This window comes from Oculina patagonica, chromosome 12 (genome assembly GCF_052425735.1).
Source record: "Oculina patagonica isolate OP01 chromosome 12, crgOcupat, whole genome shotgun sequence".
Taxonomy (NCBI): Eukaryota; Metazoa; Cnidaria; class Anthozoa; order Scleractinia; family Oculinidae; genus Oculina; species Oculina patagonica.
In genome coordinates this window covers 10620621-10637718 of record NC_135769.1, presented here as the reverse complement: position 1 = coordinate 10637718, position 17098 = coordinate 10620621, and the positions used below count along the sequence as shown (strand labels likewise).

The 17098-nt window shown below is 39.8% G+C and overlaps 2 protein-coding genes across 2 annotated transcripts in view; both read right to left on the bottom strand.

Annotated features, from left to right (window-relative positions):
* The window catches only part of LOC144633393 (tafazzin-like), a 33041-nt gene extending 30625 nt beyond the window's left edge, over positions 1-2416 (bottom strand). The window contains exons 1-2 of the mRNA XM_078492270.1: positions 2270-2416; positions 1084-1212 (exon numbers count right to left, since the gene is read on the bottom strand). Coding sequence (XP_078348396.1) covers positions 1084-1212; positions 2270-2384 — 244 coding nt within the window. The 5' untranslated portion in view covers positions 2385-2416. The remainder of the gene's footprint in view (positions 1-1083; positions 1213-2269) is intronic.
* Positions 2417-3269: 853 nt separating this feature from the next.
* LOC144633331 (small cysteine-rich protein 8-like) lies at positions 3270-16493 on the bottom strand. The gene is made up of 5 exons (XM_078492223.1): positions 16435-16493; positions 12152-12264; positions 10781-10825; positions 10306-10417; positions 3270-3470 (listed from the first exon to the last, which is right to left on the bottom strand). Exons 2-5 carry the CDS (start codon positions 12255-12257, stop codon positions 3467-3469), a joined length of 267 nt encoding a protein of 88 aa, XP_078348349.1. The 5' UTR covers positions 12258-12264; positions 16435-16493; the 3' UTR covers positions 3270-3466.
* Positions 16494-17098: the final 605 nt, after the last annotated feature.

Below are 17098 nucleotides of genomic sequence, written 5' to 3'. Positions count from 1 at the left end.
ATGGAGAAAATAGAATTGAGCAGAATTAGAATTGCAGGTTACATCGGACTGTATGAGGCGCGCCGCCCGTCAGCTCCGATGGAGGAAATAGAATTGAGCAGAATGAGAATTGCAGGTTACATTGCTAATACTCTTGTACTGGTCAGTTTTAAAATTAATCTTTACTTCGACGATACGGCTGTATATTTTAGAGAACGAATAGAAAATGAATGTAGCGAAACATAATGCATCGCAAATAAAATGAGCTCGTTTTTGTAACAAGAGTCTGACCAAATGTTACAACAAGATGGAATCTTCAATTTACTGACCATGACCTAAAAATAGTAATGTTTAATGGATTGACTTACCTGGCGACCTCCTTATTAATGATCCATGACGTGATATCCCGGGCCATGATTATATTTAAAGCGTTTCTTGTGTATGACTGAAAAACTGAACTACGTGCAACCGAACCATTTGCAATATGTCGTAAGATATTTAGGATTTTGAACGACTTTCTGCGTGGAAGGCGCCAGCGTCACCGCAACTCGCGGCTGCAAACTCACCGTAATTTTCACTTTGTAAATCCACATGAATGATCGATCGACAGAACATAGAAATGATCATCTTGCATAAGGCGAAAACAACTTAAATCTTAAAAGGTCGAAACGTTTACGCGACATCAAAGTATCTAGAAATCATTCTTGCTAGATGAGCTTCTTCTGTCTTTCCCCAATTGCCGCCAAAGCAGAATTCGCCGCGAACATTATAATTTATTCTGCCGCCAGAATGGAAATTGATCCATGTAATATAACACAACTGATGAGAAGATAACTCAAATGCTGCTGACAGATTATAACACTTTCGGTAACCGCGAACTAATCCTCTTAAGAAATCAGGAACTTACAGTTGACGCCACTTGCGTCCCCTCATGTTTTCAAAACAAATCAACATCGATCCTGCAACAAAACTTTCAAGAGTCACTTATTTTTTCAAGCTTATGCAGTAAGGAAAATGAAGGCCTGAGGTACGAGATTGCTATGAGCACTGTTAATTGCTAGTGAAAATATTTTCTGAACAAATAATTTTGTGTTGTCTTCTTACCCCACAAACAAGGGTCATCAAGACAAGATGTATGGTTGCATACTGTGACCAAAGGAACTCCATCTGGTCTGTCTTCTGCATTTCTCTCCAAAGTATCAAAATTGTACTTTCTGACATAGTTAAACCATTCTATACAAAATATAACATAGGAGAATGAAGCATAAGTACATGCTCTCCAAGGTGCATTCCAAGCAAAGCTCACGCCAAAGATTTGCTAAACTTGTGTATGCCAAGATTTAAAGGATTGTATTGAAAAAGGCAAAGATCCAAGCCAAAGATCTTCAGCGTAACCTGCATGTAATGCAGCCTGGCATGGTCTGGGGGATGGTGACTTTTAACAACACCTCTCTGTGCGCTCCCAGGCCAGTCTATCGAAAATTAGACCACACTTGTGTGGCCAAGATAGTCAGACACTGGGTTATGCTAATGGTTGATATCCAAGGCCCTGCCCCTACACCAAGCAAAGCTGGAAATACAGTATATAGTGCTCCAGTTTTAAAGGATTTAAAAGAGATACAGTACATATAAGATTAACCCTAGATGTGCCAGTCCACGGGCCGATAAGATCGTCCTGTGAGTACACTTTTGGCCTGTAAATAGAATTTCCTATAGAACTTGTCTGGGGGGAGGAACTTCTCCATTCTCAGACGGTACTTGAAAGTTGCACTTGCACATTGGGCCATTCCAGTTAATATACGCATCCCCCCTATTGAGAGTTATTGGTCTCAACCCCCTCGGAAATTTCATTTGAAGACCCCTTCAGATTTTCATGATCAAAGTGCCGACACATACCCCCCTTCAGAAAAACAAAAAGATCAAAGGCTCCGACATGGCTACCCCCTCGGAAATAACTGCCGGAGACCCCCCCTCCCCCTAGGATTTCCTTAACCCTCAATAGGGGGGGGGGGGTGCGGATATTAAATGGAATGGCCCATTATAAACGTAGTACGTAGCTTTGATTAATATTCACTATAACGTACGTACATACTGATCAATCAAACAATTCCACACTTAGTGATTCATTGTATTAAAGACCGTTGTATGCGCTACTAAAAAAAAACTTAAACTGAAATCCAACAGCTCAAACAATCTAAGCTTCAGCTTATATTGAGTAAAAATATCGAGCAAGTCGATGAAAACCAAGTGATCAGGTGCACGTATATTCCATGCAAAGAAATAAACTTACCCAAAAATATTTTACTTGAAAGACCGACTAAGCCAAGAACAACAGCACTCTGGAATCTCCAAGATAATCTTTCCATAACAGACATTTCCAAGGGCCATTTTACTGCAGGCTTCATCGTTCACTTTACAGTTTTACAACAGTGTCCAAAATATCGATCAAAATAAACACGACGTAGGTAATGCACGACAGAGAATCCACTGGCACTATCAGTGTGGGCTCAGCTTTTTGTTCCCAGGCTCTAGCTCTGTCCTTTACCTGGAGCCCTCAATTTTTTTGTTGTCCGATCATTTTGCTGCTTGGTTAAAATAAACGATTGACTAATTGAAGTAATTAACACAGAAATTTAAAATTTTAATATAAAAACCGCGTCATTTTCCCTTCCCGTTATCAACAAGGGCTTTCTTCTTTTAGCCCACGAGCAAGCTCACGTAGAGGGAGAGAGTTCTTGTACCCTGCCTCTACCCCTAAGGAACGGACCATTATTTTCTTGGAGGGAGGGGGGATGAAAACTTTTCCTCTGCAAACTTTTTTTTTTAGTTTATGTACCTCTGCAAACATTTTTTTTTCGAAATTCTTACTATTTTTTGTTATACATATCGTTTTTGCAAACAATTTATTTTGTCTTTCATGGCCCTGCAAACAATTTTTTCAATATTTTTCATCCCCCCCACCCCCCCTCCAAAAAAATAATGGTCCGTCCCTAAGAGAGCTCTGCTCGCAGGGTATATATATGTAATGCCTGGAGTTCACTAGACTGGAAAACCCAAGAAAATACGAATGAATACAAAACATGATACATAGCCGAACAGTCTTATCACTTTAGACGTGCTGCTGCCATCACATTTGTGCTCAGTGCCTGTGGAAATCAATGACCTTCAACCCGAAGATTAGAGTCATGTTCCAATGTTTTTTTTTTTTTTCCTTTTCTACATTCGATTCTCGATTTCATTTCTAGTATCATGAATACAAGATAAACATAAAATACAACATCCGTGAATAATACGGCCTTTATTTATACCATTTTGCATTATTTTTTGTATTTTATGAAGATTACAAGTAAATCCTGCATTATGGATACCCGAATTTACTCCATTACTTTAGCGTTCATTTTATCAGCTTATTATTTTGTTACTAAGTAAGGCCGTCATTTGATTTATGGAAATAGTTATCCAGTTGGCTGTTGTCATCATCCGGTTCTCACCTGAGAAAAGAGAAAGAAAAATGTCATAACCATGAGTCATACCACTAAGATGTAACTTATGTTTTCAAGGAGATGAGAATAAAACAAGTGACGCAAGGTTGGCATCCATTTAATTACGTACTTATGTATTTTTATATATATAAAAAACTTTTTTTATATAAGAACGTTGAGGCTGAGTTTGACCAAATTTTTAGACCGCCACGCTAAGAACATACCCTAGGCTGAGACTCAGATGAGTTAAGGTCTAAGAACGCATTGGGGAGGGGGCGTAACGGGGCGTAAGGGTTTGCGGTGATGCAGTTTTGCGGTAATCTTTATTTAAACCTGCGGTATTGCGGTTTTACAAGACCACGCGGTGTGCAGTTATTACAAATTTTAGATCGCGGTAGTCGGTGAGAAAATTCTCTGCGGTGATATGATTCTCTTATGTTTCCACTTTTCACATTCGGTTGTTTTACTTCAGTTAAACCAGCTTGAGCCAAGTGTTTTGTTTTACAGCGTATCAGCTTACACAATCAGGGTTCGTTATTAAGCAAACTTGTCCTGTGGTTTGCAATTGCAGCCTCTTTCAGTTAACACTTGATGTGTTTAACTGTTTTATCCAATGATACGTTTACTTGATGACATTTCAGGCCAGATTTCGGCTCAGATCCAATCTTCTCCAAGCACAGTTGTTGGTCATTTGAAACTGCGGTTTCGGTATTTTGGTAAAATTTGATGCGGTTTGCGGTTTTGTAGCGTATTTCTGTGCGGTTTTGTGGTTTTCGGACCCCCCTTACGCCCCCCCCCCCTCCATTAGTGTTTCTTTTGCCCATTTGCTTTCTTGTTTAACGAGCAGTATAAATAAATGCAAAACTTTGGTCTGAAAGTACAATTAACCCAATGCTTTGGTTTTATTATTTCATGACACACCGTGTAGTACATTTCAGTTTGTAGTCCAACTTAAGGCTGGTTTCCATATGATCGCAGACGATCTCAAACTCGCAGAAATTCACTGAACCGTGTGATCGCAGAGATTGCAGAGCGAACTGTTTCCATATGATCGCAAACGATCGCAGACGATCGCAGAATAGTTGAATGGTGTTGAATGATGGGATCGATTATCAATATTATGGGATAAATTTCGATCGCAATTGATCGCAGTCGATCGTAATTGTGTTTCCATATGATCGCAACGATCGCAGACGATCGCAGGGAATAGAACTTGGCTCTATTTCAGTTCTGCGATCGTTTGCGATCGTGTGCGATCGATCGCAGACGATCGCAAACGATCGCAGATGCGTGTTTCCATATGATCGCAGATTGCAGAACCTACAATTCTGCGATCGTCTTCGATCCATTGCGATCGTCTGCGATCATATGGAAACCAGGCTTTAGGCTTAGGACAACAATGCTCTTTGATTCGATTCCTGGTCACGACTGCATTGTTTTATTGAAATAATATAAAATGTAGCTTAAAACATTACAAGAACGTTTTCAGCTTGAAATCGTAAAAAACTGAACGCTCCACCTCAGCCTCAAAATGAGATGTTCTTATATATAGTGTATATAAAATTTCATGCAAACTGTTTTCTTTTTGATGTAATGTATATGAAATGATTCATATATGAACTGCGGATGTATATGAGAGTGATAAATGATCGTCGCAGTGAATTTCCAATTTAAGCAATTGGAATAAAGAAGCCTGAAAAAAAATTCAGGGCTTCAACGGGATTCGAACCCGTGACCTCCGCGTTACCGGTGCGATGCTCTACCAACTGAGCTATTGAAGCCACACATTGGGAGCGAGGTCAATTGTGAGTTCATATTTTCCCGTGAGAGGAGTGAAATGATGTAATGTATATGAAATGATTCATATATGAACTGCGGATGTATATGAGAGTGATAAATGATCGTCGCAGTGAATTTCCAATTTAAGCAATTGGAATAAAGAAGCCTGAAAAAAAATTCAGGGCTTCAACGGGATTCGAACCCGTGACCTCCGCGTTACCGGTGCGATGCTCTACCAACTGAGCTATTGAAGCCACACATTGGGAGCGAGGTCAATTGTGAGTTCATATTTTCCCGTGAGAGGAGTGAAATGATGTAATGTATATGAAATGATTCATATATGAACTGCGGATGTATATGAGAGTGATAAATGATCGTCGCAGTAAATTTCCAATTTAAGCAATTGGAATAAAGAAGCCTGAAAAAAATTCAGGGCTTCAACGGGATTCGAACCCGTGACCTCCGCGTTACCGGTGCGATGCTCTACCAACTGAGCTATTGAAGCCACACATTGGGAGCGAGGTCAATTGTGAGTTCATATTTTCCCGTGAGAGGAGTGAAATGATGTAATGTATATGAAATGATTCATATATGAACTGCGGATGTATATGAGAGTGATAAATGATCGTCGCAGTGAATTTCCAATTTAAGCAATTGGAATAAAGAAGCCTGAAAAAAATTCAGGGCTTCAACGGGATTCGAACCCGTGACCTCCGCGTTACCGGTGCGATGCTCTACCAACTGAGCTATTGAAGCCACACATTGGGAGCGAGGTCAATTGTGAGTTCATATTTTCCCGTGAGAGGAGTGAAATGATGTAATGTATATGAAATGATTCATATATGAACTGCGGATGTATATGAGAGTGATAAATGATCGTCGCAGTGAATTTCCAATTTAAGCAATTGGAATAAAGAAGCCTGAAAAAAATTCAGGGCTTCAACGGGATTCGAACCCGTGACCTCCGCGTTACCGGTGCGATGCTCTACCAACTGAGCTATTGAAGCCACACATTGGGAGCGAGGTCAATTGTGAGTTCATATTTTCCCGTGAGAGGAGTGAAATGATGTAATGTATATGAAATGATTCATATATGAACTGCGGATGTATATGAGAGTGATAAATGATCGTCGCAGTGAATTTCCAATTTAAGCAATTGGAATAAAGAAGCCTGAAAAAAATTCAGGGCTTCAACGGGATTCGAACCCGTGACCTCCGCGTTACCGGTGCGATGCTCTACCAACTGAGCTATTGAAGCCACACATTGGGAGCGAGGTCAATTGTGAGTTCATATTTTCCCGTGAGAGGAGTGAAATGATGTAATGTATATGAAATGATTCATATATGAACTGCGGATGTATATGAGAGTGATAAATGATCGTCGCAGTGAATTTCCAATTTAAGCAATTGGAATAAAGAAGCCTGAAAAAAATTCAGGGCTTCAACGGGATTCGAACCCGTGACCTCCGCGTTACCGGTGCGATGCTCTACCAACTGAGCTATTGAAGCCACACATTGGGAGCGAGGTCAATTGTGAGTTCATATTTTCCCGTGAGAGGAGTGAAATGATGTAATGTATATGAAATGATTCATATATGAACTGCGGATGTATATGAGAGTGATAAATGATCGTCGCAGTGAATTTCCAATTTAAGCAATTGGAATAAAGAAGCCTGAAAAAAATTCAGGGCTTCAACGGGATTCGAACCCGTGACCTCCGCGTTACCGGTGCGATGCTCTACCAACTGAGCTATTGAAGCCACACATTGGGAGCGAGGTCAATTGTGAGTTCATATTTTCCCGTGAGAGGAGTGAAATGATGTAATGTATATGAAATGATTCATATATGAACTGCGGATGTATATGAGAGTGATAAATGATCGTCGCAGTGAATTTCCAATTTAAGCAATTGGAATAAAGAAGCCTGAAAAAAATTCAGGGCTTCAACGGGATTCGAACCCGTGACCTCCGCGTTACCGGTGCGATGCTCTACCAACTGAGCTATTGAAGCCACACATTGGGAGCGAGGTCAATTGTGAGTTCATATTTTCCCGTGAGAGGAGTGAAATGATGTAATGTATATGAAATGATTCATATATGAACTGCGGATGTATATGAGAGTGATAAATGATCGTCGCAGTGAATTTCCAATTTAAGCAATTGGAATAAAGAAGCCTGAAAAAAAAAATTCAGGGCTTCAACGGGATTCGAACCCGTGACCTCCGCGTTACCGGTGCGATGCTCTACCAACTGAGCTATTGAAGCCACACATTGGGAGCGAGGTCAATTGTGAGTTCATATTTTCCCGTGAGAGGAGTGAAATGATGTAATGTATATGAAATGATTCATATATGAACTGCGGATGTATATGAGAGTGATAAATGATCGTCGCAGTGAATTTCCAATTTAAGCAATTGGAATAAAGAAGCCTGAAAAAAATTCAGGGCTTCAACGGGATTCGAACCCGTGACCTCCGCGTTACCGGTGCGATGCTCTACCAACTGAGCTATTGAAGCCACACATTGGGAGCGAGGTCAATTGTGAGTTCATATTTTCCCGTGAGAGGAGTGAAATGATGTAATGTATATGAAATGATTCATATATGAACTGCGGATGTATATGAGAGTGATAAATGATCGTCGCAGTGAATTTCCAATTTAAGCAATTGGAATAAAGAAGCCTGAAAAAATTCAGGGCTTCAACGGGATTCGAACCCGTGACCTCCGCGTTACCGGTGCGATGCTCTACCAACTGAGCTATTGAAGCCACACATTGGGAGCGAGGTCAATTGTGAGTTCATATTTTCCCGTGAGAGGAGTGAAATGATGTAATGTATATGAAATGATTCATATATGAACTGCGGATGTATATGAGAGTGATAAATGATCGTCGCAGTGAATTTCCAATTTAAGCAATTGGAATAAAGAAGCCTGAAAAAAATTCAGGGCTTCAACGGGATTCGAACCCGTGACCTCCGCGTTACCGGTGCGATGCTCTACCAACTGAGCTATTGAAGCCACACATTGGGAGCGAGGTCAATTGTGAGTTCATATTTTCCCGTGAGAGGAGTGAAATGATGTAATGTATATGAAATGATTCATATATGAACTGCGGATGTATATGAGAGTGATAAATGATCGTCGCAGTGAATTTCCAATTTAAGCAATTGGAATAAAGAAGCCTGAAAAAAATTCAGGGCTTCAACGGGATTCGAACCCGTGACCTCCGCGTTACCGGTGCGATGCTCTACCAACTGAGCTATTGAAGCCACACATTGGGAGCGAGGTCAATTGTGAGTTCATATTTTCCCGTGAGAGGAGTGAAATGATGTAATGTATATGAAATGATTCATATATGAACTGCGGATGTATATGAGAGTGATAAATGATCGTCGCAGTGAATTTCCAATTTAAGCAATTGGAATAAAGAAGCCTGAAAAAAATTCAGGGCTTCAACGGGATTCGAACCCGTGACCTCCGCGTTACCGGTGCGATGCTCTACCAACTGAGCTATTGAAGCCACACATTGGGAGCGAGGTCAATTGTGAGTTCATATTTTCCCGTGAGAGGAGTGAAATGATGTAATGTATATGAAATGATTCATATATGAACTGCGGATGTATATGAGAGTGATAAATGATCGTCGCAGTGAATTTCCAATTTAAGCAATTGGAATAAAGAAGCCTGAAAAAAATTCAGGGCTTCAACGGGATTCGAACCCGTGACCTCCGCGTTACCGGTGCGATGCTCTACCAACTGAGCTATTGAAGCCACACATTGGGAGCGAGGTCAATTGTGAGTTCATATTTTCCCGTGAGAGGAGTGAAATGATGTAATGTATATGAAATGATTCATATATGAACTGCGGATGTATATGAGAGTGATAAATGATCGTCGCAGTGAATTTCCAATTTAAGCAATTGGAATAAAGAAGCCTGAAAAAAATTCAGGGCTTCAACGGGATTCGAACCCGTGACCTCCGCGTTACCGGTGCGATGCTCTACCAACTGAGCTATTGAAGCCACACATTGGGAGCGAGGTCAATTCCTATTACAGTGAGGACAGTCACGGTTAGGGTTCTCTTATACTACTTTTGCATTTTGATGGAAAGGCATATTATTATATGGCTGAATCCGCGAGCGGGCAAGATGAAGCGAATCATATATGGTCCAATTGGCTACCCGAGCAGGAAAGATGGGCCTAGCTTGCCGGCAGCTAGGGGTTTCCCGTGTAGGTCCCGCATTAAAAAGTTCTCTTTTTGCCATATAATAAATCCTTTATTGACCAAAATTGTTCGGTCAGGATGGATGGATATTGGCCTTGTTCTTTTTTGCGTTTTTATTGACCGAGACGAACGCAAATAATAAACTTGGCCAATTTCCAGCCATCTTGACTTCCTCTTTGGTGAATGACCTACCCACTTACTTCTGATACTTCAAAATTCCTTCAGAAAAAAATTGCTGTAAATGACCTTTTTCACCTGGGAATGTGCTTGAAAGTTTCAGCCATTTGTAACTCTGCCTTTTTGAGATATCGCCAATTTAGTGTTTGCTTTAAAAATGTAAGCTTTAATCCTGCTTCTGGTCCAACCTCAAAAGCGTGCAAACTCGCTCAATTACATCCTCTCCCTCCATGACCCTTCACAAGATAATTCTTCAGTCTATCAAGGCCCGCACTTCCATACCCCCGGATTCCCCTAGTTTAATGGTGATGAACTTGTATCGATGAGTGTCAGTGATGATACAAGAATTTTACTGACGAGGTTAGAGCGGTTTTCACTTGAGTGTCGAAAGTAATTTGCGTTTGCTTTGGTTTTGCATTACTACGCTTTTTGATTGGTTTAAAACCCTCGCGCCACATTCTCAGCCAATCAGAAGTTAAACCAAACCCAATCATGACGCGCTCGCGCACGTTTTCCGGCGTTTTGGCGGGCTACATGTATTTGCTTCGAATTGATTGGTTTACTGGATTGTCTGTGTTCTTTGTGATTGGTTAGAGTGATTATACTTTGGTTTTGGTTTTACGACACTCAATTGAAAACTGCTCTATTATCATAAAGTACCTACCAACAGCAGCATTTGAAAGACGATGGACATGAGTAACTGCACCACTGGCCACCATAGGAACCGCACTCATACCACGGTTGTACACACCATCCACTATTCAATTTGCAAGGACCTATATATATGAAAACAGATTTTTACTCTTCTTAGCCATAAGAGTCATGTCGAAACCTAAGAAACATTTGGTTCTAATTTTTATGGCCACAAGAAAGTTAAATAAACATGAATAAATAAAATTTATTCGACATTGCTGATCCTAGCAGTATGCAGGACGCGTGTCACATATTAACCTAGTAAATGGCCCAGCTCACCACGAGTCTCTCGTAGCTCAGTTGGTTAGAGCGCCCAACCGGTATCTTGGAGGCCATGGGACTCCGATTTTTTTTTTCATTGTCCCGTGCTCGTGTCATTGTTGAACAATTCATCTTCATTTAATAGAATTTTGACAAGGAAAGGTCGTCATAAAAGAGTTACTCACTTTCTCCGGCATGGACAAGCATGGTTTGGTTTCCTGGGCTTTTCTCTAGACGTGGAATAAAGAAATTGGACTAATCAGACATAAAATTCATGAAACGCAAAGAAATGTGCGTGCTATTATCAGCAGAGCACATAATTAAGTCGACAAATCATGAATAATCAGCTATGAGAACATGGGCGTGCCTCTCGGCTCTTCAAAATTGGTGAACCAGTTTTCGACAGCTGCCTGTTATAAGTTAGACGTAGATGGATTAATTTATTGTTGTACGTAATTTCTTATGGTTACAGTTTTTAATTTCTGTAGGTATGCCGGTTAGTTTGACGTGAATGGCGATTTTACCTATTGGTTTGCAGGAAGACAGAAGTTTTTTTTGTACCAGAGATTAGGCTTTTATAGATTGTGCTAGCATAATTTTTGGCATAATTGGAGCTAAAAAGCATAATTTGTGAAACGAGCACTGCCACGGCATAATTAGCAATTTTTAGCACTTTTTGGAGCATAAATTCATAAAATGTAGTAAATATGGTGTACTTTCTACAGAAATAAATGAAATTTAGGTAGTTTGTTCTTGCAATGCGTGTTTTAGCTATACAATTGTGATTGTTAAGTCGTTGGAGGCATTTTACAAACGGTTTAGAGATGCGAGCAGCTAATTTGGACAGCTGACGGCCGTGATAAACTGCCATAAACACAAATAAATTTACAACAACAGTTTATTTAAAAAACATCATAATTTGGTGTCGTTATTGCGCACCTCTATGTATAGAATCTACGTCATTTTGTGAGCATAATTTCGGAAATCAGAAGCATAATTTGGGAATTCTGGCATAATTTTTGCATAATTTGGCAAAATTTTAAGCACTGCTAGTAGCATAATATGCCACTTTTAGGAGCACAATCTATAAAAGCCTACCAGAGATCGCACCCTTTGTGAGTCTGATCAGTTGTGCCAAGAGAGGACATTAAACGCCTGTAAAATTCCCAGTAAAAATGACATGCTGAATGTCGATTAGAGCCGATAAAACAAATGTCACGCTGGCCCGATGATTTATTGACTTTACTAGAACCGGAACTACGCTTTTGTGGACGTCCGCATATCTAAAAATATTTTTTCTGTCTTTGACATATCCCGGCCAACGCCCTCTAAGTCCCTCTCTGTCCCCTAATCCTCTCTTGGTTGTGCCTACAACAATGATATGATTGATTTGTGTACTCCCGGAAGGTCATCTGCGGTTGCCTCGTGCTGCTGTAGCTTTTTTAAACTACAAATTAATGTTAAACTAAATTTTGATAATGAGCCAGGGGGCGCCACAAGAAAGTTTATTGAATAACATTTTGACAAGAAAAGGTCGTTATAAAAGGGGTACTGACCTTCTTTGTCATGAACATGTTTGGTGTTCTCCTTGTGGTGTCCTGGGTGCGCGCCCTGCACGGTAATGGTCCCCAGAATAATCATCAGCAGGCACAAATGAAACATTGTTTTACTGTAACGGAAAAACAATCTGTTTGCTGACAAAATCACAAAATCACTGATCACCACTGAGCTAGGGTTTGTAGACGAAAAAAAAGGTTTGACGATCAAACCCTTACTACTGGAATGATTGTTCCTTGTACTAAGAGCTAAATTACAAAATACTGTTCCAAAAGGGCTTGTGAGGATAAAAGATTTGTCCTTTTTATTTCGACTTTTTTGCTTGTTTACCAGCAAAATGAAGGAGAATAGCGGTTAAGTGGGGGTAAATGTGGAACCACATTCTTGTTAACTCTCAAGGGACTGTTTTAATTTCTCAAGGGAATACTTTCCGCTGTGGGTGATCAAAGCGCGTGACTTGTAAAGTGTCACTCTATAGTTGTGCTTCAACACTTCCGTTCTTGTAGAAAAAACGTGACTTGTCAAATTTACAAACGTTATATAACAATTAAAAATGTGAGTAGCCCAAATCTTACGTGACATAACCAATTAAGAATGTGATGGGGGTTAAGCGATCGAAGGCAACGAAGTTTAAAACGATTAAGAACGCAATTTTTACTGGTACAAGTCTTAAGGCGCTAATATTAATTTAACCTAAAACGATTAACAACGCAAATTTGTACTGGTACAAGTCTTTCACACACTAAAACGTTGCTAATAGTTAACCAAAGGGAACTCATTTCGTGACAATAGCCCAATTTCGATATTTTAAAATTCAGCCTAAAACAATAGACATCACTACGAGGCTCCGGGGAATAAACCCCACAAACTCAATAGTTTGGTCCCCGGAGCCTCGTCCTGAGGTCTATTGTTTTAGGCTGAATTTTCATATATCGAAATTGGGCTATTGATTATTTCTGCTGAGTTGCACAATTTAGAATTGCAACATCATTAAATGGAGGTGTTAAGTGATATTTACAAGTGTTTTTGTAGCCTGTTGTGAAATTACTTCCGGTGGAAGCAGTAAACGCTAAACGTTTTTGCTTCTGTTCAGAAGTTAATGCATCGCCATTAGAAAAAAAAACAGCAACTGTTTTACTGGAAATGTAGTCGTTAGAAATGGCATGTGTAGCCGTAAGGTAAAGAATAACGCGAGGAGAAGCGGCTTTTGGTAATATCCAAACGAAAATTTACTTCTCAATGTGGGGTTAAGATTGCGTGACGAGACAAAAGGTAACTCTGTCGTGCGTAACCTTTACCGGGCACCCTGCATTAAGCCGAGTAGAAATCTTTCTAACTCGAAAGGAAACAACTATTTCGATTAAAGGAAAACGTCAAAGTTTACCATTTTTAACCAAGCCATATATGAGTCGCAAAGCGCCCGGCCGTCGCGACTGACAAATACAGCATTTCCTTCGCGAAAAAAAAAAATGCTTGAACTGAAAGACGTTTGAATTCTTCCATGATATGTTCGAACAACAATGCCCAGGATAAACCTTCTACTCATACTAACTTCATGCAAAAAAAGTCGATATCTCGAAGAGATCTTTGATTAACTCGGAAAATGGCTTTAAAAGCCATTTCCGAGGTTTAAGTAATTAGTAGGGGGATTCTCTTCCGTCATTCAGTGAAGAAACTGTAAACCTTTTTGACGACAAACATCACCCTGCGTGCAGAGCCTCTTTTAACTTCCCTGCGGTTGAGATTTGGGAAGTAGAAAGAGGCTCTGCATGCATCGTGTCATTTCTTTGAAGTCGCCGCAGCACCAAAGTTTGGGCTGGTCAGCCCGGATTAAACCGGTTTTGCTGCGCGGGCATTGATTTTTTGGAAAAACTGATGGTCAAGACGGAGCCCACAGTACGCTCTCAAAAGCACTAGAGCGCAATCAGCTACCGTTTGTGCGCGCGTGCAGCTTGTGGATCATTTAAGATCTCGTTTTTTTTCGCAAACCAAGAAGAAATTTCACGATTGAAATCGCACATCTCTACCATAAAGTCACTAATACGACCTCAAGCGGTGCTTGACGTGTTTTTACTGAAGGAATTCAGACGCCCTTTGAAGAAAAGAACTTGTAAAACAAACACTTTGTTCACGCTGTCGTGTGCGATCCGTCGCGCCATTCCGCGCGCGCATGCCAAGATTAAGTCGTCCTCGCGCAAGCCCGCGCAAGCTTAACTCGCAAGTATCGCGTAAACCTCGCGCATGCTCAACAAAGATTTGACACGATTCTTGCAGAGCCCTTTCTTCTCAAGCATATCAGTGGAAAAGAAAGGGATCTGCCCGCAGGGTGGACAAACATCCGCTTGCGGCAGTAAAATATTTCACTTCCCGCGTTGTCTAGCTTGCGCGATCTCCCGTCTTTGACGACGTTTTCGACCATGCCTTTTTTTTGTAGTTTTCAATCATGGCCAACAGAAAACAGAGAACGTTTGCCGGCGAGTTCAACACGTCTAGATTTAGGCGCTGCGCAAGAGATAAAATCTTGACGCTTTTGTTTGCCACTCAAGCATACGTCGAGCATCAAATTTAAAGCTTTGTGTTCTCTACTTGGTTGTTTCTTCTTCGATTGAGAAAATGTCTCACTTACTCTTTTTCTTCGGTGTCTGGGTGATTTTTATCAAGATCGTTCAATCATATTCTTTTTGCAGAGTTTCGCAGTCTTAAAGATTTTTATTTGTTTCTTTTAACTTATTCATTTTTTTAATCATAGTATCGCAGGCCGTCATTTCATTTTATCAGCAAGGCTGCACTACATTACCTAAACATCGAAAGTTTTATAAATAATTTTTTTCGTGTGCAAACTTGTTTTGTCCTTTTAGAAAACTATTATTTAAAACTGTTATTTTCTCGTATTTCGAAAGTTAACTGCATAAAATTGACAAAGAAAAGAGAAAATATTTCTTAACAGTTTTGTAACCCCAAACACTTAATTTAATAATGTTACCAAAACAAGCAAAGAGATATTTGGTTTTAACGAATATTGACCGGTATTGAAATGAAAATTGTTATTATTACAGTTATTACCTCTAGTTTAGTAGTCAAATTAAAAGTACTTTTCTCAACACTTGTAAAGTTGAGGAAGGCGGAAAGTCACATACCAACTAACCTTAAAAGAGCTTCAGCACGTTGCTTCTCTCGCGAAGGTAAAGAATAGAAAAACAGTTTCGCGGATTATAAAATATTTCGTCAGGCTTTACTTATTTAAGTGATCACCTTTTTCCAACCAAATTTGGTCAAAACATTTCAAATATTACCAAGTACCATCTCTCCATTTTACTGATGTCTTGAGCTACAGCAGGTATCATTCAATGCCTTTCATTGTTTTCTTGGTCCCCGCTATAGCTAACCTTCTTAAACTCATTAATAGTTCACAACCTTAAAACAAAAAAATCATAACCGTGATAGTTGTTTGAGTATCTGGTCTGACTCTATTATCATCCGTTTTTCACGATTTCATTTCTCCGTTTACTCCGTAGTTTTTTCTCGATTAAAGATATCTACCAAACAGACAAGACAGTACAGTTTATTGCTATTGGTAAATTTGGGGCGCTGTTTCTTGTATGATATATTACAACCTGTCAAGGCTATTCCTATCACTACAGAGATTTATCACAGATTGTTTATCTTGTAACATTAAACCTAAATCAGTTTTTCAATATTTTTTGCTCTGAAATTGGTCTATATAAACTCCATCGTCTTTAACCACATTCTTGTTTCTGTTCGGTTCATTCTATCTTTTTTTCGTAAAGGGTATCATAGATATCAAGTTGCCAAACAAAACACCTACTCGCCAGAAAAAGTGTGTGCTTGTTTCTGGAACGTCTTCCTTCTTTAACTACTATGAATGTTGGTGCCGTCCGAAGTACATTAACGCACCGATAGAGAACTTTCTTTCCTCTGGGTGCCTCCGTGTTTCCAGTGGTGAAACTGAGCCACAAGCTCTGAAGGTGGTGCCGGTCGCTTACAAGATGTGTCAGGTGTAATGATGAAACTGAGAATTTTCGCACTTTATAGAAACACGTAGAACATTACGTGGCTTAAGAGAAGGTGTCGCTGACGGGGTTTCAACTCTACTAAATAAAGGATATTTGTTTTTAACAGCTTACTTAGTGCGTGTTCTGAGCCATTGGATCCTCACGAATATTGACCCTTTATAAGCAGTAGTCTCTACTTGAGTAGTCAGATATATTTTGTTTTAACACATGTATAGCTAAGGAAGGCGGAAAGTCAGACACTTACTTACCTGAAAAGAATTTGAGCACGTTGCTTCTCTCGCGAAGGTGAAGAATCTGTGTTGTGGAGAAAAACTGGTTCAGCGGATTATAAAATATTTCGTCAGGCTTTACTTATTTAAGTGATCACCTTATTCCAACCAAATTTGGTCAAAACATTTTAAATATTACCAAGTACCATCCCCCCATTACTGATGCCTTGAGCTTCAGCAGGTGTCATTCAATGTCTTTTATTGTTTTCTAACCTTCTTAAACACATTAATAGTTTATAACCTCAAAACAAAGAAATCACAACCGCGATAGTGGTTTGACTTTCTGGTCTGACTGTATTATCATCGAATTTTCACGATTTCATTTTTTCGTTAACTCCGTAGTTTCATTCTCGATTAAAAATATCCATCAAACAAACAACTGGCAGTGTTGTATTAGTATTGTATTTGGTCAAAACATTTCAAGTATTACCAAGTACCATCCACCCATAACTGATGTCTCGAGCTACAGCAGGTGTTAAGGCCTGGCTAAACTAGGAAACATTGTTGCGGAAAAATTGTTCCTTTTCATGTTTCCTAGGTGGCTAGCTTAAATTAGCGGGAAGCAAGGAAAATGTTTTGCTGCTCAGGTGGCTAAACTAGGAAACAATGTTTCGGGAACAAACTGTCACTCATGCGCATAAAC